General features: G+C 45.5%; 1 protein-coding gene across 1 annotated transcript; it reads right to left on the bottom strand.

The window, feature by feature from the left end:
- Window positions 1-1483: 1483 nt before the first annotated feature.
- Window positions 1484-22353, bottom strand: LOC104472212 (ATP-binding cassette sub-family A member 5-like; the record flags this gene model as incomplete). The annotated part of the gene is given in 34 exon segments (XM_010087790.1): window positions 1484-1591; window positions 2255-2310; window positions 2575-2654; window positions 3634-3783; window positions 3994-4113; window positions 4499-4593; window positions 4670-4745; window positions 5278-5453; window positions 5610-5701; window positions 5810-5927; window positions 6021-6147; window positions 6655-6746; window positions 7258-7332; window positions 7808-7945; window positions 8196-8309; window positions 9147-9189; window positions 9191-9315; window positions 9688-9801; window positions 10084-10221; window positions 11036-11169; window positions 11946-12115; window positions 12347-12548; window positions 13550-13669; window positions 15143-15282; window positions 15488-15578; window positions 15761-15899; window positions 16689-16808; window positions 17250-17425; window positions 17790-17900; window positions 18446-18504; window positions 20081-20249; window positions 21016-21163; window positions 21516-21704; window positions 22212-22353. Coding segments are annotated over 34 exon segments (4147 nt in total), but the record flags the coding sequence as incomplete, so codon positions are not given.
- Between the last annotated feature and the right edge of the window lie 1455 nt (window positions 22354-23808).

Genomic DNA, 23808 nt, shown 5'->3' with positions numbered 1-23808 from the left:
CACAGAACTCCACCTCAACACGCAGGTTTTTTCAGTTTTTGCAAGAAAAACAAAGGTCTTGTCTAACTTTAATGGGAAGATATATAATTGACACAACTTATGAAGCCAATGTTTCAATATAAATCCATCGCTTTATTTGTTCATTGCAGAACACAATGAACTGCCAAATATCTTTCAATTCACCTTATAAAAAACTAAAAAAATGATGATAGCTTTGTGTAGAAAAAAAACCAAAAAATAATCTATTTTCAACATCCATCTGTCATATCTCAGGATAAAGGATCACATATTCTTCTCTTCTCAGTGCAAACCAAAGGCACCATTCCTACCCATGAGGTTGTGAATTTGGATCTTTTTATTCTGGGTTTAGGAAGGTGAATGAAAAATCGCCACGCCAGGACAAAGCAAATGTTCTCGTGCCGAGCCCACTACCGCATGACTTACTGCTATCACAGCGAAGATGGATTAGGAAATACTGCTGCGTGTACTTATGAATTCACTGTCAGAAGAAATGAACACATCTAAGACGGGCTGTCTCTAAAGACTGCTGGCAGGATACACATCATTACACCCAACAGGAGAATCAGACTATTTTTAATGAAGACAGGAAATAACTTGTATCTCTGCAAACCCCGTAACTACACAGTTATGTCTTTGTACGTTTATCAAGTGGGGGAAAGAAAGCATCCACGTCTGCACACCCCTTCACCCCTCCAGTGCATGCATCACAACCAGTGCCACCAGCACCATCAGTCAGCCACACCTGCCAGCCTGCAGGAGAAAGGAAAGCCAGTGCCGCCCAGTGCCGCCCAGTGCCGCCCAGTGCTGCGGTGTATCTGCTGATGAACACCTTCACGTTGGCTGGACACTAAGCTAAGCTCGCGGTGTAACTCAGGACCCTCTTTGCAGTGAATACAATTATTTTGGAGTGGTTTTTCCCTCTCTTCCAAGCAGGTGCATCTTCTGAAGCAGAAGCGGGGACGGATCAGCCGGCAGGGGAGCGGGACCTTGCTGGGACACGGTTCTGCAACGCCCAACCGAGGACACGGGGCATGGCACCACCCTGGAATCTGCAAGAGGGTCCCGCGGGGAGGGATGCTCCAGCAGAAAATGGTTTTGCTCAAACGCACGACTTCCAGAAAGGACGGCCGGACCCCAGCAGCCAGCCCCGACGCTGGCGATGCACGGGCAACGCCAGGAGATGACCGACCGTTGTGGGAGTGTCTTCTCGCTCAACGCAAACTGGAGAACGGTGAGGGGAGAAGGAATTCCAGATCAGCCAGAATACTGGTGGGGATGCTCACTGCTTCCACCGTGTCGTTCCTAAGGCCAGGACGGTGCAACGTGCTCAGTGCTTCCCCATATGGATTTTCCTTGTCCATCCCAGCTCCGATGTTTTCCACACACACAGCCCAACGCGTGCGCGGAGGATCGTCGCTGGCACAACACACAAGCTGCCAAACAGGTCTGGACCGTACAGAGCTCAGAAAATGACCCGGTCTTCCTGCGTCCTCTCCCACCACAACGTGCTGTTCAGCGTCCCGAAGCTGCTGTCCTCCTCCTCCTGCTCCTTCGCCAGCTCCACAAACACCTGGAGCAGACAGAAAGGATGCCAATACGCCACGCTCCTGATAGGAACTTGCTTGGTTGCAAACAGAATTCATGCTAAAAAAACCTCACAAATATTAAACATGTTGTTTCATCTCCAAGTAGGAAGCTTTTAGTATTTGGGGTTTTTTTTTCTCCTTGCTCCTACCCTCCTGCCTCACTTCTTTCAGGACATTGAACGGGAAGTTGAACCGAATACACGCTGAAGGATATTTATCATCAGCAATAACTGATCCAGAATAAGCAATAATAAACCTCAGCTTTAAACTCTTTTCAGAAACGAACAGCAACGTCCATCTTTTGAATAAATCCAAGTGATACTCCCACTCACATCACAAACTTATTGTGCTCCAGTCACTGCAGTTGGCATCTGATTTTTAAAGGATAAAATAGGAATCAAAGGGCAACCGGCAGTCCCAAATCAGTGGAAAAGGTGACTTCAGGCCCCCAAAAATGCCCAAGTGGCCCCAGCTGCCTGCACCGGGTTCATTGTCCCCTCCGTCCACGGCCACTCGCCCAGGATGGACACACGTCTCCTGTATCCCACGGGCAAAGTGAACCCCCCCCAGACACCTGTGAACACCCCGTCAAAAATCCCACAACCTGGCAGGGTTTGCTTCCACAAATATAATCGGCTTGAACATACCTGTTCCAGTGTTGCCTGAGAAAAGCTGTACTCCTCGATGTTAAAGGTGTGTTTTACTGTTAAAAAAAATAAAAATCAATGAGAGCACTTATTTAGGAATAGTCCATTATCTGACCCAACTGGATTTAAAGCATTTTGAGCTAGTATGAGCGCTTACTCTTCATTTCACATGAAACAGAGTTGGGGACACCAATAAGAATGGAAAAAATAAATTAAATTAATTTGGAACAGAAATGCAAAAGTGCCACCGCATGGGAAACACATCAGTTACGGGAGACGAAATGATTTCTGTATGTGACGTGTGGCAAGTGCTTAATTACCTTCTTCCAGCTTGGAAAAAGAATGTGAAAGCGACTGTACATCTTCTTTAGGAATTTTATACGCCAAAATAGAAGCAAAACTGGAACAAAGAAACAAAGCAAATTTAGCTCCAGGTCAAATTACTCAAAGCAAAAATATTAATATCCAAGCGAATGGATTTAAATTCATTTTCTGAAGGTTACTCTGGGCATTTTGACTAGCCATCATCATACAAGACACCGGGAATGATGCAGCTCTGGGAGACCAGCTGGTTTATAACCCATCTCCAGGTCCAGGTGCATCAGCTGAGATCCCCTGAGACCGCTCTATGATTCATATCTTCAGCTAAGATCCAACCATTTATATCCTGCCTGTAAACTCATGAAAGGGAAAAAAAAAAAAAAAAAAAAAATCACTGCCCAGAACTCCCAAAGTTCTGAGGTTTTGCCTTTCCAATGAACTCAGACAGAGGTCACAGCATCTCTCGGGATTTTGCATCACGCAGCAGTTCCCGTAACCCCGGCTCCCGAACAGGGAGCTGCTCGACCCCGCTCATCTGCTTCTGAAAAACAAATTCTCCTCCAGATCTCCCCTTTTTGGGGATGGCTCCTTTACGATGCCCACGCTGCACTTTTTGGAGAGTCTCATCAGCGTTCACCAAGCCAGACCCTCCAGTTCATGCGGCAGAAATTCAACGCTGTTGGGGGAAAACCAGCCAACCCACCCTCAAACATTGCGGTAACCCCCAAAAACGTTCGAGCATTTCTAGATAAGGGGCAGTGACTCAGATCTCAACCCCGTTTCCTGGGGGGGCCCATCCGAGGAGGAAGCCTCCAAGGAACAGCTTTGCACAAATCGAGTTTTGCTTCCTCCGTACCGAACATCTGCTCACGGCCACTGCCCCAGCAGCTTTTGCTATCCTACAAAATGCTTCCTCTTTTCTTTTAATTAAGCTACATGCAAATATTTTTTTGCAAATTTTAGTATCACAACATTCCTCACTTGCTGCCAAGGAGCTTCTGAGAAATCAAGGGCTTGTATGAATACCAATGTTTTCTGCGTTATTTGTTCAACTTCACCTTTCCTGACGATTCGCGTTGGGGAAGATGTGCAAAATCTGGTTCTGCAGATACTCCACCTGCTGTACATCTGCTGTTTCTTTTAATTTCATTTCCAAGAAGTATCCTCTGCCAAACTTACTCTTCAGGTGTTGGACTGTACCGATACATCTACCGATTGCAGAGAGAAAATAAGAGTTGTACATGTTACACCACACTCAAAAAGCAGATTAATTTCTACCAGACCCTTTTTGCAGCTTAATTTCGCTCCAAGTTTAAGGTGCAAAAAAATTCTCTATTTCCAAATAAATATATTCTAGTCAACAGCTGTCTTGTCCCCCCTATCCCAACACCCGCCCGCAGGGGAGGGCTCGGCGGTACCTGAGCTGCCCCGACACCAGGATGGCCACACGGTCACAGACAGCATCCGCCTCTTCCATGTAGTGAGTGGTCAGGATGGCGGCTCTCTCCTTATTTTTAAATGCTGCTCGAATTGCCCGCCTACAAAATATCAACAACACAAAAAAAAAATAAATCCCTGAATAAAACATTTGGCACATAATGGTAAATCCTGGGTTGGTGGAAAAGACGACTGCAATGGTCCAACACAAACCCTTTATTTTACGGACCAACACTACTCCCACAGCAACAATTTTTTTAATTTTTCACAAAGATGACTCAAATCTCATACGCTCTACATTATTTTAAAGATTTATTTCGATTTCAAGATTTGAATCTCCAAGCTATTCTGGGAGAGGACGCAGACGAAGCGCACCTGCCACTAACGTGGGGTCGATTCCCTGTCTATGGCTCTCCCTAGTGTTAACAGGGATAACACACACAGAAAAGCAAAAAATTTCCCCCAAAGAAGCCTGCTGGCGCTCACCACATGTGCTGTTTGGCTTTTGGATCCATCCCGGTTGAGGGTTCATCCAACAGCGTGACCCGAGGGTTGCCCAACATGCTCAGGGCAAAGCAGAGCTGGGAGGAAGGCAGAGAGGAAGGGTCAGGACACGAGGGCTGCCGGAGACCCCCCAGCTCCAGGAGCTCCCCGTACCTTGCGTTTCAGCCCCACGCCCAGCTTCTTCGTCGTCTTCTGCAGGTGGTCTTTCAAATCCAGGGCGCTTGCGATGCTGCGGGAGGGGGAGGATTGGACATGAAAAGCTGAGAGAGCGATGGTTGGGCTTCCCCCTCATCATGCAGGATGTGAACAGTCTCATTTAAAGAGCTTGATTACAAATATTTGCATATATTGGTACATAAAGTAAAAAAAAGCAAAGCAATAAGCAGAATCAGAGCCGGGTGCTTCCATACAAAACCCTCCTGCCCCATGTCCTAGGGAAGGTGACAACCCAGAAATGGCTCCAAGCGCTGGGCTCCCCATCCTTGCAGCCTCTGCAAAGGTCATCGTTAGCACTTTGTAACTTTAAAAAAAAATATTTAAAAAATACAAATACGAGTTGAATTTTGTGTGGCTGAATCTGTATCTCCAAACCTACAAATTCACATTTGCTGAATTTGCTGAAGAGATCCAATCAAAATGAAATGAACAAAAGTACTGTTGTAGGAAATTGGGGAAAAAAAATTGTGGGGGGGGGGGGGGGCGGTGAAGCCCTAAGAAAAATATAACTAAAACCTTAAACATTTCTATAATAAACTCCTTACCGTTTTATGACTTCCTTAACATCGGTCGGACTCATTCCTTTGATAGCGCCATAAATCTCAAAGTGTTCCTGCAAGGTGATATCTGGCCAAAGTGGATTCGTTTGAGGACAGTACCCCACAAATTTCACCGAGTCATCTTCGCTGTTCGGTCCGAAAGAATAATCTCCCATCAGAACCTTCAAGGAAAATGTACAGACTTTACTCAATACTATTATAAGTTTCAGAACCGTTTTTGTTAAGTTTTAGCAAAAAACACTTGGGAATTCTTGCAATAATAATAAAAAACCCAAGTATAGGTTCATTTTCTACGTAGTTTGCAGCATGTAACATACCTGCCCGCTGGTTGGCTCCATCTCTCCAACGAGCATATTAATTAAGGTGCTTTTCCCAGCTCCATTGGGTCCCAGCAACCCCAGTATTTCCCCTAAAGGATGGACAACACACCAAACATTGCCCGGGGAGGTCAGACAAACGGACTCAAGAGTCATTTTTGTACATGAACCAGGTCAATAGTAGGTAATTGAACTCCAACCTTTTTTTACGCAGAGAGACACATGTTTTGTTGCCACTTTCTTTATTTTTCTCCCCAGAAGAAATTCCTTTCTTTCATCAAACTCTTTGTGCAAGCTGCTGACCAGGATTGCCGGCATCTGGTAGGGAAGAGAAGCGGCTGCAGACCCCAGCGGCTCCGGGAGACCTCCGAGGTCGGGGTCCGGGGAGCACCCCCGGGTGCGGGGCGTTACCTCCTCGCTTTTGGGGCTGCTCAGTATCTCCTTGACTCGCAGCCTCTCCGCCTTCACGTCTTCATCTTCGTTCTCATCGTGCGAGACGTCTGGGAACTTCCATGTTCTGGCTTTTGTAAAACATTTTCTAAAGGGAAGAAAAGAACATAATGTCTCTTCTCGGCGTTCAGCTCTCGGTGGAACCCATCAAGATTTGTTCGCTGCATTGTCACCAAAAGCAATTTGTGTTTGCAGAGCCCATTTATAGCCAAGAAGCCCCAAAAGAGCAGGGAGAGCTGTCAACGATCCCTGAGCTCTTGGTGGGGGTATCACACCCCCAAGCCATGCAGCGGGAATATAAGTTCCCCTGTTTTATATAGGGAACGTCCTGACAGAATTCCTGATTTTGCACTGATATAACTCAAAAGGAAGGAAAAAAACCTATTCTGCATTTCACTGACTGAATTTCAGACAATTAAAATTTAGAAGAACAAATTCTTTAGACGCTTGGGAGGGGATATAACCCCAGTATTTCATTTTCTGCAATATCCCCATAGCTATACTCTGCCTATTCCAGCTTAATCGCCACCATCCTTTTTAAAAACGGCTTCTCTGGACTTTTACTTTTTAGAAATCTATCCAACAAGAGACACACCTGAAAAACGGATCCTCTCGAACTGTCCTCCCTCCGTTCTTCAGCTCGAAACATCGCAGCAGGAGGAGCCACACGACACACTGCAAATAGGGCTGAAAGGGACAAATACAGCTCTGGGGACCCTGGGGACGGGCTGGTGATTCTATAGGTGACCCTATACGACCCTACGGTGTGATGAGTGACAAGAAGCTCCAGCTCTTCCCCCCCACAGAGGTGCCGATGTTTCCAAGAAGATGAAATGACTCATTTCATCCTCACTGAGGATGCACAACGGGAGCCTGCTTAGATTTCCTGGCAATTATTTGGGGTTTTGGGGACAGAAGGGACTGTCCCCTGCTCTGGAGATCTTGCTCCACCAGCACGGACTCCCATAATAATCAGGATGAATATTGGCACCGTTAATAACACTACTGGAGCAGCAGATGTCGAGCTGGCCGGCACAGAGGCTTTTACTGATGCTGTTCGTGCTGCAACAGGCTCCAGCGCTGCTGAATGTGAGACCCCATCTTCATTAGCAGAGACGCCTGAGCAGAAGGGGCCTCGCAGCAGGAGGCAGCGATTCTCTACAGCAAATACGGCAAATCACCCAACAACCCCACTTACAGCTATAACCGCTACCAGGAGCCGGTCCCACGGGTCGTAATATCCCCCATCCTTTCGCTTGCCTTTCCACGAGACCTGATGCAAAAAAATAAATTCCGGTAAATAACCACCTACCGGACACTGCGTATTCTACATCAGACCTGAATCTCAAATCAGACATTTACGTTATATCACTCAAGCCCTTTCTGAGACCCTGCTTGCATGAGTCTGACGCCAATCAACTCCCAGCAAAGCCCCTGGGGCTGCTCCTGGTTTAAAGCCCCCCGCTCCCAAACGAACCCATCTCCCATCGCTGGGTTCCCAGTCCACAGGCTGAGAAAGGCACCGTTTTCCTTCCAATATTCAGTGGAAGGCTTGTTTCTTTCCCATTTTAAAAGCGCATCACTTTGCCTAAGGAAGAAGGTGCCTCTTCCCCAGCAGTTGCTGTTCTTCACGCGTTGGATGGCATTACCCCCCCAGGCAGGGATCTGCTCCCCGTTATCCTTCAAGACACCCACCCAACCCCAGCCACCTACAAACGCCCTGGAGAGGATCTCCCGTGCCCCCTTACCTTTATAAAACAAATCAGACAGCCAATGAGGGGATAAATGGGAATGAGGATGGAGAAGACATAATGCAGGACGGTGGTCACCAGGTAATAGTCCAGAAAAAAGGCCACTTCGGTGACAACCGTACAGAGCAAGGCTGTCTGGACAAAAGGGGAAAAAAGTCCATTTTCACTCAGGTCAGACTCTCTAAGCATACGGTATCTAATCCGAGGCACATTTTTTAAAGCTCTTATCGTGTAGTATATGGCAGTAACACAGAGGTGTTGGTAAAAGTTTCAAATTTCTTGTGCACTAAGAGCACACAGTCCAATAAAATAACCGGGAAGCCTGTTGAGGCTTCGGAGATAACCCACCCTCCTAGCTGACCACAATCCAGGGAAAGTCACTCACCACTGAAAATATAAATGACCAGAATTCTTTCGTATTCTGGATTTTTTTAAAGGTGAAGGAGACCACGTAAGTGAAGAGCACAACTGACGGGACGTAGCCAATGAGGCAAAAAATCTGTAAAGACAGGAAAGGTTTCTCAGGAGATGCACAGCAAGGACCCATTTTTTGGTAGAAGCATCAACTGGAATTACTTTAGTGTGCTGTGTAACACTGGATTCACCTTTGTCACTTCATTTGATATATTTTGCCACCTTGGTACATAAAGTATATACTATTAAAGACACAAAGGTTCCTTTAAACTAAAAAAACAAAGGGTTTTTTAAAACATTTTCTTTTTTTTTTTTTTTTTTTTTTTTTTTTAACAAATGACACAGGCTCCCATAGATGTTGACCTGAAGATTTGGCAAATCCTAGGAATGCCACCTTCTGCCTTGGCATTTTTGCAGATACTCGATTTAACTCAGAGCTGCTGGGAAGGCAGCTCAGAAAATCAGCTTCTTCTCAATTGCAGCCAATATCTCAGGGAAGCCTGCTTTGAATATAAAAGACTTGTAGTCTCTTTGATTTAATCACACGCTGCAATTCATCGCGGGGCTGGTTTGTGTTCAAAGCCGCTGTCACCTTGTCAGCGCAGCGCATCGATGCAAACAGAGCAATTACCCAGCGGCAGCCAGAGCGCGAAGCCGACCGAGCAAAGAAGGATGGAGCATCTCCTTGGAAGATCCTGGTATTTTAAAGCCCCATTTTATTCCAGTTCTGAATGAAACTCCCAAATTTGAGTATTTTCCCCCTGAGAAGCAGTACTATGGCTCAACCTGACTGGTACCTCCACACCAGCAGCCCTGATTTTTCCCCATATATCACTTGGAAAAATTCTCCTGAACCACCTAACAAAAATTAAAACTTGTGAAAAGTAACATAACCATGCCCTCATGTCCCTGCCACGCTCACCACAGCCAGGAACTTGCTCACGTAGAAATACACGCCGTAGTGGGGCGAAGAGGCTGCCGATCATCAGGACCAGGATGGAGAAGAACAGCGGGAGGTCGACAAGGGCTTGTCCGGTCCAGTACGCGGAGGGGTAGAGCCCTGCTATCTTCAGCTGCGTGTACGCTTTGATCTGCAGCAGGAAAAGAAAATTCTAATTAAATGTTAATTAAAAATTAACCCTATGTTAACCTGCCTCCGTGTATGAGCAGGATCTCGTTTTTCCCTCTAACACACCGCTTTTACACTGATGTAGCATCACTGTGTTACCCCGTTATTACTTATTTTAGCTGTCAAAGAAGCAAAAAGCATGGAAAGCAAAAGGGCTTTTCCCAAATCTGCCCCACCCCAGGCAGCAAACAGCACTCACAGCCATACTGGCTCTCATGGCACAAGACACTATTTAAAACACCTCCTAAGGTTCTCCCCCAATCCCAAGGTTTTCCCCCAATCCCAAGGTTTTTAAGTTCTCCTGCAGTCTGTGAATCCACATCTGGAGCTTTACCTTATGGTTCTCTGCATTGTCCATGGCAAAATAGGGGGGCATTCCCGTAATTATGATTCCCAGCAACACAGCTTCAAAATAGATCTCCAGTCGGAAAATGGTGTCTGGAAGATCCTGAAATACAAATCACATTTCTTCAATACCACAACGTACGTGACCAAAAAAAAACAAAACGCATTTAGAACTGGAACACGACTGGAAATGCTCCAACATACATTCTGTGTGTCTCCAGGTCATCTGAGCCACAGCATGAAAAAAAATATCACAAAGAAAAATACCTACGGAATTTTTTGGAGTATTTATAAGAGCATTTAAAAAACCCCTCTCACTCCCGGGATGCTTTACCCCTGTCCCGTGTTTACGAGTGATTTTTGTGCCCCCATGGGTGCTGCTCACCTGAACGAAGGGGTTGCTCCAGATTTGGATGCTCTCCGTCACGTTTAAATTCCGCAGAAGTAGATTGCTGATAATATTCATCAGAACTGGCAGGGAATGCACCATGGTACTGTTGAATATGATTGTGAAAACATAGTTCTGGGAAGGAAAATGTTTGCTCTATTAATTCTTCTGCACGGAGGGTAATTCCCTGAGAGGGCTCTCCTATGGGCTTAATTAAACATGAACTTTGGGAAAAATTTTTTGCATAATAAAGTGTGCTTTGCAGGAAGCTCTGGGCTGCTCAGGGTCGTTCTAACACATAACAAAGAACAAATTATTTGTAATAAATCCCCAAAATGTTTTATGCAACTGTGATGCTCTGACAAAGGATGCTCCCGACAATTACCGTCTGAAACCAAAACACACAACGCCCCACACTTGTGTGTTCTTGCTCATGCACTTAAAAACCAGACAGGCAAGAATTTACATTAGCTAAGGGCTGCCCTGTCACACTGATATTAACAGTTTGCAACGAATAAAAGTGGGAACGAGAGACAGAGCCGGCATATGGCAGAGCAGTTCCTTTGCTGGAGATTAAATCCGACCCCAACGTTCCGATCTTTCTGACACTCCTTCAGTGACCATACTGAAATGAACACCTACAATCCAAGAAACTCATTTTTCTTTACACATGAGAGCACCATGGAATTGTACTTCTGTCAAATTGCATAATTCAGCCAGCATAAGTAAAAAGAAAAAAAAAATTTCTATGCCAGGTCTCTTGCAAAGTAAAATATTTCTCTTGGCTTTCTGTGGGGAAGAAAGGGGGAAGGGGAAGTTTGATTAGCCTACCATCATTATCATTATAAAAGAACATTTCGGTAATATTTCCATTCCGTTAACACAAGTCCTCTCTGCAGGTCTCTCGGATAAGCAGTATTACATTATTATATACTCGATTATATCTCACCTGTCTGGATTCAAGGTCAAACACGTTTAAAGCCGCGCTGTGAGGTGCCACCGAGACGTAATCGCTGTCGTTGAACATCTCCCAGAGCACGTTCATGCTCCCCAGGGAGCGGAGAATGTCATCGATATCCGACTCTGGGGCACGACAGTGAGAACAACACGATTACTCATCACCACCCCGGAGAACTTTACACAAAGCTACCGATGCATCTTCCCCCTGCTATAACCCACGATGAAAGATCGCTGTTTCCTTACACACCAACACCAAAAGGAGAGTTCTCTGCTATTCTGAAAAACAGGAATGGTTTTCTTTCTTCCTCCAAAGCGTTGAGGAATTTTTTCTTGTTTTATTCTCCAATTAATTTGTGCAAGTCAAAGGCGGCAGTGAGGAAGCAGCGGTGCCAACGAGATTTATCAAAATACTGAAAGTTTCATCTGAACACAGAATGAGCTAAGAGAGCAGGAAACTTTGATGCAGCATCCAGAAAAATTAAGTTGTATTAAGCAAGAATTCCCAATAGCTCACACAGACGCTCATTTCTATTGCCTGATTGCTGCTATGCACTTTTAAAACATCCTAAACTGAAACAAAAAGGAATTTCCCAAAATGCTTTCTACCAAGATTTTAATGTTGATGTATCTAAATGTCTCTCTGGCCAGTTCCTTCGTACGGGTCATTATATGACACAGGAGCAGGAAGATCTCTGAACCAAATCCTACGGCACGAAGGATGCTCACTCTCTACCAGCTCTGGGTACTTGGAAACTCTTTGTTTGGGTTAATTTCAAGGAAAAAGTTTTTTCTAAACCCTCAAAAGTAGCACACACCGTCTTGCCTCACCACGTGGAGCGCTATGTTTAAAGAGAGAGCTGGAGACAGGAGCTGCCCCGGGAGCATCCCGGCTCTCCTACCCGTGGAGTTCTGCAGCAGGAGACGGCTCCGGTACTTGTGATAGTCCTCTCCGGGCTTCAGCAGGTACAAATCCGGGGAAAGCCTGATAGCAGCTACAGAATTCTTGATGATGTGGTGGATGAAAAACAATAAAATCTGAACGACGAGAAAAATCAGAAAAAGCAACAGCCTGAAAGAAAGAAAAGTTTGGGTTTTATTAAAATTCAGTGAAAGCCAACCCAGTTCATGTGCGTGTTATTAAAACAACATCTCCCTTGCTCTGAAAAAGCAAGGAGAATTCAACAGGAATACTTGTTATTGTTGAAATAACAAAAAAATAATCACATCCTGCCATTTCTCTGGCATCATTCAGACAGGTTTGGAGAATTTTGTATATAAGTGAGAACGCCCCAATACTTACATAACTCTCACGCATTTATTTTCCCGCTTGAGACTAAGAAAATGAACTTTTGCTATGGTGGAAACCTGCTTCTTCCAGAGGGCTGTATTGCTCATTGCTGGTGCCTTCGTCTCCGAGAGCATCAGGAGGCTCTGCTCCATATCGTCGAGGGATTTTGTATCCACTTCCTCCTGCGCTTGCTGGGAATTGAACACGCTATAATCTGAAAAAGGAGAGAGTAAAAACACTACAAATCGGATGCTCTGTCAAAGCAATGGGGTTTGAAACGGCAGGGCTGGAGAAAGCTGGGTGGCCCTCAGTTTTCTTGCAGAAACCAGCCCAACCCCATCCCTCAGCTTAACCCCAAGTTCAATGACACCAACCTACCCCAAAGCCCTGCATCACCTGCACAGCAGATGCTTAAGGCAGATGATACAGATTTCTGCCACCCAAAAGGCACAGCTTGCCCCAGTTTCATCCCATTAGCCCATGAATGCACCTGCACCATCCAGTACCAGCATCTTCAGCTGTCAAACCCTCTTACACCCATGCAAAAGCTTTGCAGAGCAGGATAGTTTACTAGTCTGTATCACAAAGAAAGCTCTAGAAAGATTAAGATAAAGCTTAAACCATTCAAAGCTGAGATCAAAAGAAGAACTGATTAATTCTGGAGTAATATTAAGCAGTCCAAACGTTTCATTTGAATTAGAAGTTAATGTAAAGGAGGGGAAGAAAGACAAGTTCAGATAGCTCAGCCCCAAGTGCAGGCTACTAATATTCCCCTTCATGCAGAAGGCTGGAAATAAATTTTACACTGAGCATTCACAATTTCTTAAAGTCAGCTTCATTAGGAAAACAAAGCACATTTTAAAAAGCTAGCCATAAAAAATGCAACTGTGCAGTAAAGAAGTTAGATGTAAATACGCTAGATGAAAAAATAATTAACTGCAGAGACAGATGGTAAAAAGCTTTTCCCCGGATCCTCCCAGAATCACTCCCCACCCAAGTCGCTGCTTTTGCATGTTTTTCATGTTAAATATTTTAAAAGCCTGGAACGTCGTCAGACCGAAGGAGCCCTGGGTGGAGCACTCTGCGAGAGGATTTTTTCTTCTTACCTCCACAGCAAAACTCCTCCCGGCAGTGACGTGCCATGGACAATCAGACAATAATTAAGACTAAATCAAGTATGAGAGAAAACAGGAAAACCGCCACAGTCCATCCCACCTGCTTGATCGATCTCTGCCTCAACTTCCAGCTTCAGATAGACATCCTCCAGCGTCGTCATGGAAACACCGTAGGTGATAACGCCCAAATGGGAATGGGTGTCGAGGTCCGAAAACAAGCCTAGAGACAGGAGGGAAACGTCCTGGTTGCTCCGAAACAGGATCACATTGTCTTCCCCTGAGATCTCCAAGCCCAGAGGCATCCCTAAAGCCTCCTGCCCCGTGCTCTAGAAAGCAGGTGATGTGTAATAGGATTGCTTAATTATGAACACAGCTCATGGCTTGACAACCAAGGTTGGGATAAGTTTTAGCACAAAACTTCAACCTCTGTGGTCAGGGATGGGAAATGTGGATGTTCTCCCGATGCTGTAGTGTTTATGAAAACCATCTCAGCATCCCAAAGCTCTGGGGCTCAGAGCTGGGTCCTGGCACCGTCACACCCAGGGACTGCAGGATGGCTCATCCTACCTAGATCCCTGCCCAAGCACAAAGAGATTTTACAAATAAAACCACTGGGTAATTTTTTATATATATAAATACCCAGATCTGTAAAACCAGGTTAGCCGGGCAGGAGATCCTGGAGGGCACGCGTAGCTTGAAGACCAAAACGATGTTCAGAGTGAGAGCACTTGGTAGCACCTTGGGATAAAAAAAAAAATGCTCTTGGGCTCTTGCCAGTCCTATGAAGTGAAGGACTTGACAAAATGAGGAGCTTCAGAGCCAAGGTCACGATGAAGTGAAATGGAAATGTGCAAAATGGGAAAAGCAGTTGGATACCCGACGATGCTCGTCAGATCTCCGTGATTTCTCCTGCCCCCGTGGCTGAGGTGCATTCCTAACCTTGGCTTCTCCTTAAAACAGTTTGGGGGAATTGATTCAATCTTGCACGAAGATGCCTGTTTTTCAGAAGTACCCGCAGTGGCTGCTAACGGTACAGCTGATAAATTATTAACTGGTTAAATGGAAGGGGGGGAAAAAGCATTTATGAAATCTGAGCCGCATTCACATCGGTATTGATTCTCCCTTGGCTTTCCACGCAGTGCCAAGGACACGCTGGTTCTTCCCTTTTCTCCTGGGACATGACCAAGGAGCCCCGTGCAGGGCTGATCGGACAATTGCTGCCATCTAGTGAAGGCAACACATCCATCCCACGCTCCCCTCACCAGGGATTTTAAGGCACTGACACCATCCTCTTTGTGCCTCACAAGGGGGGTTGATTTTTGTACGATGGGGGGCTTTCTGGCTTCCCGCTGGAGGCCAGCCCTGCTCACTGAAATGCTCTGAATAGGATGATGCTTCTGCAGGACACGGGGATTCGCAGAATTTCTCCACCTTCCTGCTCAAGGCATCTCCCCAGCACTCGCAGCCGGGTACCCGCATCCCTCTAAACATGTCACAGCCCCTTGCAGGAGGCGATGAGGTCCTAAGACCTCCCTGCTCCATCATCACCCAAATCCCAGCCAGACAATGGATATATATATAAACACATCAATGCAGAAGCGACCGTTTCACAAGACTCTCAGGCTACAGCCACCCTTGACAGATTTCTCTTCTACAGCCATCCAACCCCGCAGCACAAAAACCACACGGATACCTGCGAACTTGTCCATGTCCCGCAGCGGCAGGGTGTACACCAGCTGCTCGGCGTTCTCCTGGATCAGGCTGGCTGCGGGTATGTGCTGCCTGATCAGCGAGGTCGTAGCTTCCGTGTTGCAATAGGCGTCGATGTGCATGCTAAGGAAACGCACAACGAGAAACTGGGTTTTTAAAGCTTGCTGTCCTCCTCGGACCCACATCAGAATGATCAGCCAGCAGAACGTTCAGTACGAAGATGATAAAAGGATCTTTTTTAGGGGCAGGGGGTGCTATCTTATAGATTTTCAGAAAACAAAAAAAAACCCCATGATGCCACATAACAGATATCACAGAAAAAGAATACCTCAAGCGGTAGCCAATTCCCCATTTGCTTTTGAGAAAGAGAGAAGATCCAAGGCATTTCAACATCCCTTGAGAAATCACGGCTTTACGATCTAGAAATGAAAAAACCAAGAAGGCCCTTTGAATCTGAAGATTTTCCATTTGATCCAAATTCCAACTCTATATTCCAAATAGAAGTGTATTCCACGGTTAGAGAAGCATCACCCTGTGCTGGTCACCATCGCTCAGGGACCGGGCACGCCGGCGGTACCCAGGGGCTCGCGGCAGGACTCACCGGCGAGGATATCTGCCTCGTCCATGAAGTGGGTGCTGAAAACGGTCACGCGATTTGCTTTTCTGTTTTTCAGCAGGTTCCAGACAATGTGCCGCGAGCACGGATCCATACCCGCCGTCGGCTCATCCAGCAGCAAAACCTTCGGGCGAAAACCAAGAAGCGTTTGCAAAGTCACATCCCAGGGTACAGAGCTCAGGCAATCCTAAATAAAAGTTAGCAGGCTTTTTTGTTTGAAGCCTGCTACTTAGTCTTCTAAAACATACAGGAAACATCCTAAAGCAAGGAAGGGAGCTATCTTCACTATGCTTTGAATAAATTCATCTCCTGCTGTTACAAATGGGGAAAAAAAAAATAATCATACACTAAGCTAATGCCATAGTCTGTTTTATTCTGTTTCTAATACAATTATGTTTAGCTATGGATTCACTCCTTCTATGAAGGGATGGTTAAAGGTACACACACGCTTTCAAAATCCCAGTAACTGTCCCACGTATCACTTTTAAACACAGATCTAAAAGCAGTCCCCATCCGTACAGCCCAAAATAACAGATCTGTAACACAGAAGGGCTCCGTCCCTGCTCCAATGCCTGGATGGCTCTGCACAGAAAGTCTCTGACAGTTTCGGTGTTGGGGGCTAAATGCTACCTGCCAGAAATGACATAAAACTTGTCACGTTATTTATTTCACAAAGATCCAATCCAGAGCTACTCTCATTAGCTAAGCCATTGACATCCTTGAGCATAACGTTTGAGCTATCGAAGTGATTTTGTTTAAACCATAAATGAAGAAGAAAAAAAGAGCGACAGACGCTCAAAGTAACAAATTCTGTATCTTACATATTATTATACGCATTAGTCAGTTTTGACAAGAGACATCAACCTCTAGGTGCATCAGTGACACCGAGCTGGGAACAGCTCCACCGGCTCACCTTCGGGTTCCCGAGAACTGCGATGCCCACCGACAGCCGCCTCTTCTGCCCCCCGCTTAATTTTTTAGCTTGATTGTCCCTGATAGGCTGCATATCCAAATCCAGCAACACTTTCTGCACCTTTCAAACGTAACAAACACATTTACTGTTAAAAATAACATACACTGTTGAAAAAATATAATTTTTTTAAACCAGATGATTATGATTAACATTCAAATCAGCTGTTCCTAATTCAGTGTGCTGTCTCTGACCTGACACCCTCCTAAGGAACCCGTACATCCAGGGCTGGACCTTAAGCTCCAGCAAAGCTGAAGAAGTTAAAAGGAGTCTACGGTTGAACGCAAATGCTAGGGTTTAAAATGTTTTATGGGTGTTTTAATTTTTCCCAGGAAAAATTAACAGTTTATCTTTTCAAAAATAAGTCTGTACCTCTTTGTCTATTGTACTGTACATTTCCCTAAAAACTTGTCTGCAGGAAGCATCTGTGCAATGTAAAGGGTATTTTACCCTACAGGTTAAAAATTAACATCTAGGACAATATCTGTGCCCAGCTGACTTTACCTCTTGTATCAAATCATTCTGAGGGATTCCTTTAATTGCAGCAAAGATGGAGAGATTCTCCTCCACCGTTAATATATCGAAGTGTATGTCTGACTGGGGGCACACCCCCGCTATCTGTCGCACTTCCAGCATTTCATCGATTTCGGAGACTTTGTGCCCATAGACAGAGACGAACCCTAAAAAACAAACAAAAAAAAAATCCAGAAGCAAGCAACCGAGAGGGTTTTTAGAGCCAGAGAGCAGGCTAACACGGGCATGAATCTAAAGCGGACTCTTTCAGACATCATCCGGGGAAAAATCTGGTGCATCCTGAAATAACCATCAAGGTTAACAGCTTTGGTTTTCAGATGCCCCATCCCTGGAGGGGTTCAAGGCCAGGCTGGATGAGGCTTTGGGCAACCTGGGCTAGTGGGAGGTGTCCCTGCCCATGGCAGGGGGTGGGACTGGATGGGCTTTAAGGTCCCTTCCAGCCCAAACCATCCTGTGATTCTATGACTCTAAGCAGGGTACTCAAACTCTCCTCACACCAGAGCAGCTCACCGTCTGTCGGCGGACACAACCCACAAAGGATGTTCATCAGCGTCGTCTTCCCCGTCCCGCTGTGTCCCAGCAGAGCCGTGATCTGACCTTCGTAGATGTCGAAGGATAAATCTGGTCCCCGAGGCAGGCACAAGATAAAGAGGAGACGTTAGTGACGTGCTGGGGGCACCCAGAGCCGGCTCCCCCCACGGAGATAAATTCAAATACTGCCATATGGGGTATGCATTTAGGCTCGGCTCAAAGGGACGCCTTACCTCCACGCCCCGGCATGGGACCACTGGGGCTGGGACAGTCCCCGCACCGGCTGCGGGGTGGCCACGTTTAAAAGCCACACAGGGAACCGAGATGAAAAAGATGAGGGAGATAGGGCAGGGAAGGTCATACCACTAATGACACAGGCAATAATAACGGGGATGATGCCAGGAGGGATTCTTTAGTGATGGAAGGGTTGGTCTTGTTGGAGGACTGTTTTAAATGAGATTACTGCCAAAGCGGGGAGAGAAGACACACACAAGCACGTCTGGCATTCATGCTCCAATGTCCCACCCCACTAAAAGAAAGCAAAAAGCCCGAACTGAAACCCAAAAGATCACTCAATAAGTCAGCTATTGCTCCTCTGAGTCTGAAAAGCGGCTAAAAAGCTCAAACGTTCTTACTTCTGAGAGCCTCCACAGTTTCCCCCTTTTTCCTGAATGTTTTCTGAACACAGCTGATTCTGAAACAAGACACGGCATTTTACAAACTATTTTAGGATCTTTATACGTCACGATCAACACTCGGCAACAGTCACAACAAGACGACCATGCTGAAGGGGTACAGGACACATGGAAGACCCGTAGAGGGGAGCCAAGAGATGGGGCACCTTGTCGCAGAACTGAGTCCATCTCCACCCTGGCATCTGAAAACTTTATCTGGTCACCCTCTAAGGTATTTCTCCCATGATGACAGACTGAATTATTTCAAATCTGTCTCTCTTTCACATGGTAGAATAATGCACCAGGGGTTTCCCAAGCTAGAAGCGGGCATGGCTACTTCCCAATAATTTCACAACCCAACAGAAGACTCAACAGACACTGTTAGTGCAACAGACTCCAAAGACGTGATTACTGACAGCTCTCGATCAAAATTAAGCAAAAGAGAGCAGGTATCCTTCTCTCCAAGAGAGGTAAAAACCTTCCTTCCAGCCCCATTGTTTTTCAAAATGAAAAGACCCAACCAGTTGATCTGAAAGCATTGTGTTAAGGATGGGTTTTGGAAGCCTGGCCACCCTGATAATGAGGATGGGGAGTGGATTACAAATGTGACCAGTGGGGAGGAAAACCAGGTATGAAGGAAAACAGAACCTGTACACGTACATATATGACAAGATAGTGTGAAAATGATGGAGAGCTGGTGGAGGGATGCTATGGAAAGAGTCCAGGGTGGATGAATAACGCAAAACCAGCCACAGTGTTCTCATGTGAGCACCAGGATTAAAACCGGACCCTTCAACCTATGGCAGATGCCCAAAGAGACACGGATAGCACGGACAACAGAAGATCGTTCTGGTCACTAAGCTCAAATGTTTATTTGAGACTAGTGGAGCCAAGCAGGAGCAAAGACACACAATTCCTCAGCTCCCATCAGGCTAAGCCACGGGAAAGGGATGGAAACAAGGGCTACAGGGAGGATACTGAAAATAGTATCTGAGACACTGAAAATCCACAACAGTGCAGAGGCAAGACAACACGTGACACAAAATGCAGGTGACACAAAAGACGAGAGCATGGACATCTATTTTTCAGTTCTGTTTTACCCTCTCAGACACAGCATCCGGGTAAAACCACCCCAAAGTTCTCCTCTGGTCTACGGAGAACACAACAGCCTTCACACAAACCTAGAATTCAGCTTTTTCTCCTCAAATGCGTGTTACCAGAAACTCAACCCTCCCAGAAGAGTCGGCATTTCCACATCTGCAACCGCTTACGCCTCTCGCGGCCTCAGCGAAACTGAGGGAATGGAAAACGGGCCGGTTTGGGGAGGACTCCAGCCGAAGGAACACAATCCCCAAAACAAACCCTCTCTGTAAGCCCAGAGATTTATCCTTGGAGAGCATCCACGGCGCGGACGCGGGGGCTCCGCTGGAAACAGAAGCTATGGGCGGTGCGTGCGTGTGGAGGGCTCTCTGCAATGCATACCATATGCTATTTGAATCCAAGCACTGGAGAAACAAGAGCGATTTTCAAGTTACACATTAAATGTCCAGGACCCAGGTTTGCTAAACCGCTCGTGGGACCCGGCAGGAATCGTACCTGATGGCTTCTTTCCCCTGGAATTCGGAAGGCATGGGTTCAACGATCTCACTGAAACTCAAGCTGCCGTTGACGCTGCTCTCGTACAACTCCTTGTAATTTTTTCGGTGCTTGGACCAAAACGAGGGCTTCATGAAGAAAAAGGGCGTGCGGCGCAGTCCGAACTCCCCTGGAGAGCAAAGGGAAAAAGACAATTTCTTAACAGCAACTGCAGATATTCCTCAGCTTTTGGGTTTGAGCTATCAAAGCCATGAGCCATCCCGCTAGAAGCTGAGGAGCCAGCCCACACCCCCGTTCTGCAGGGGTATCAGCAGCCAAATTCACATCATCTGCATTTAAGCCACATTCCCATCAATGCTGCTCACAGGTTGCAGTTTTGCTGAGTATTTAAATCTCTTTCTATGCAAGAGAAACGTCCAGTGCTGCAAGAAAAGTGACAAACTCAGGCAACATCAACCAGAGATCGGAGGCAAAGGGAGCTGAAGGGTTAGTCGCAAGAATAACAACTTTATTCTGTGCCTCATGTTAAAGGACTGCTGTCACAAGGAAAGGTCTGGAACAGGCAGAGCAGTCTTTAATTCTCAACCCTGGGAGAGCAAATTGCAAAGGAACCAGTTAACCCAGTAAGGTTAAGTGGCACCAGTTAACCCAGTAAGGAAACTTTTCCTCTAGAAAGAGGGAAACAAAGTTTAGCTGGCACACGTAAAAGCCATCACTTCTAAACATCCTCACATCCCACTGTTCTAACGGAATAGAAATTATTTCAGCTAAAAGTATTCTGAGCCACAGTGTTAAATATATTTGTAACCAGCAGTGTTTCTTTTCTCCATTTTAAATTAAGTCAGAAATGCCACCAGCCGTGCCAGCCTGGGGTCTCAGGACCTGAGGAACTGGGGATGCCAACAGCCCAGTTCAATTTTTTCTCATGAACATACCTGGGATAACCTGATCCAGGTAGACAGCCACAAGCAGATAAAATATGCTATCCAGCACCAATAAAATGAGAGAGATGAAGAGCGGGTAAGGACCGCGATTTAGATTCGCGAACGTAGCACCATCTTCATAATCTTCTAGATGCATGACCTGCCAACAAACATGGACAGAGGGAGATGTCACACACCAGCACGGTACCAGCCTGGGAACACGACAGCACGGTGCAAAACTCAGCAACAGGAAAAAAAAAAAAGAAAAAAAAAAGAAAAAAAAAAGAAGAAAAAAACCTAACCGAGATCACAGCAATGAACACAACAGTTCCTTTTCCTTTATGTTAAATTGCCATGGAGAGCTATTAAAATAGGCATTTTCCCCCACCATCATCAGTTTATTTAAAAAAAAAATAAATATTTGCAAATATCTACATCAAAACCTATTAGAAAACAATGCAGGACAAACGAGAGCGACGAGGGTGCAACCGGAGGAGCAGACAGCTGCTTACCTGCGCGACACCGATCAAGAAGCTGCACTGACACAAGGGGCTGAGGAGCCACACGAAGGACTTGGGGAAATCTTCCAGCAGGACGATGTTCAGACCCACAAAACCAAACGCCAGGGTCGCCAAGAACTCCACTATCCCCACGTGTTTTGACTTTTTAAATAGAGGTGTCAGCATAAGCGCAAAGAAAACCTAAGAACAGATTTAAAAAAAAAAAAAAAAAAGAGGTACTACATTAAAAAAAACAGAACAAACAATGCAAAGCATAGAAAAAATAAAGTAAAAAGACCACAGCTTCACTTTGGCCTCTGACAATCAAACCATTTTCCTGGTATAGTCGCTACAGCGTTCAACCCGCCTCCCACACCATCGGGAGGGAGAGTTTCCCAAAGATGCCAGGGGACGGAGCACTGAACCAAATGATAAAAGAAAAATAAGGAGCCGAATGGATGAGCGTGCATGTACACCCTGCTTAGTACACCGTCTGTAAGTGACGGGCAGCAAACAAATCACTATTTCTGCATTGGTTGCTCATGAGCTCAAGGAATTTGCTGTATAGGAATTCTCTGACCTTTAATTAGGGTTTTACCATGACACGATACAGGAACAGCAAACGTTTAGGACAGAGAACAAGACCAGATGGGAAGGGAAAAAAAAACCCCAGGGATGGGCTGGCTGCACAAGTCCAGGGATACTTACTGAAGAGATGCCATACAGGAAAAAAAGGAGAAATATCACAAAGGCACTGCTCTGGGGAAAGAGGGACGAGGCCGTCGCAATCACCGCCATGAGAATGGACATGACAAAAATCAGGCTCATGTAGAGCAGCACCCAAGAAAGCCTAGGAGCAAAGTGGGAGGGAAAAAAAAAAAAAAACATAAACCAGTCAATGAATTTCCAGCCTGAATTATTCCCACACAAAAATAGCTAAAACTACCATCCTATAATATTCCAGACAGCTGCACCAAAGGACACGCTTGCAACAAAACAAGAGCCCCCAAATAAAAAGAGCTCTTGTAAACATCCCTGGGCATCAGAGCACAGGCATCAATACCCACGGCATCCAAAAGACACAATTAGATGATTCATGATTTTTTTTTTTTTGAACTTGCATAATTAATTCCTTGGTATAACCAAAAGAGGGTAACTGAGTAGTAGGTTTCAATAATTGAAGAAATTCTATTTAAAATTTAATACACTCGTCATTCCAGTAGCTGGGCAGGGTAATAAAATCCTTTTCTTTTTAATAGAGCTGCAAGTCTGTGAGCAATTCTAACCTCAGGAAACAAGGGCAGCTTGTGTACAGGTAGTAAAAAAAGTCACAGCCACCTCATAAAGAGAATTTCTGAGTCATATTCAGCGGCCGGTCAGAGCTGCATTGCCCGCGTGCCTTTGCGGATCGCTCCCACTTTACACTGGGAAAAGTCAAATGATTTTCTCCAGACCAGAGATGCTCAATGCTGATGTGTGAGGGGCGAGCAGGGTGCAGAAATAAAACAAAAGCAACCAGAAAAAAAAACAAAAAACCAACAAACCCAGTCAACCCCAGCCGGCTGTTACAGTGCAGCTGGGAAAGATGCTGAAACGCTGCCCGCGAAGGGCAAAGCGAAACGTGTTCTTATTGCTGCAACTATCAATGATTTCAAATTAGTGCATCCTCTCATTTGGAAAAAAAAAAACCCTTCATGGTATTGCACAGGATGATTACCATCACAGTAAGGAAACAAATTAAAACCGTTGCTTAGACTCTTCTGTCATGTTACAATTACAGAGTGAGATTGGCTTCATTATGTGTCGGGGAAACCGCTGATAAGCTTTGGAGGGAGACGGCAGGTTACCTGTCGAGCATCCACACAAGGAGGCACTGAGCCCAACATATTTAAAAACAAACCACACAAATGTCTCACATTTAATCCCTCTAAGTCTGCTGTAACTTCACATGCATCAAATGCAACAGCATTTGTATTTTTAATCCCTCTAAGTCTGCTGTAACTTCACACGCATCAAATGCAACAGCATTACTCTGGTATTTACTTATGAAAATATTCCCATTTTCACGATACTGCCGGTATCTCTACATTAGATCTTACAGAGCATCTCACTGTTCGGCTGCTTTCAGTCAATCACACTGAAAACAACTAGAAACAGGAGGATGGGATAGAGGAGTTTTCCTAGAAAGTGGGGGTTTTAAATATTTCTTTATACATTTTATGTTCTTTTATATATTTGATATTTCTTTATATACTTAATACTTCTTTATATATTTACTTTATGAAGAAAGGGTTATACCAACCAC

The sequence above is a fragment of the Pterocles gutturalis genome, unplaced genomic scaffold (genome assembly GCF_000699245.1).
Source record: "Pterocles gutturalis isolate BGI_N339 unplaced genomic scaffold, ASM69924v1 scaffold27766, whole genome shotgun sequence".
Classification (NCBI taxonomy): Eukaryota; Metazoa; Chordata; class Aves; order Pterocliformes; family Pteroclidae; genus Pterocles; species Pterocles gutturalis.
Note: the sequence above shows the minus strand (reverse complement) of the source record. Positions and strands in the feature narration are given on the sequence as shown.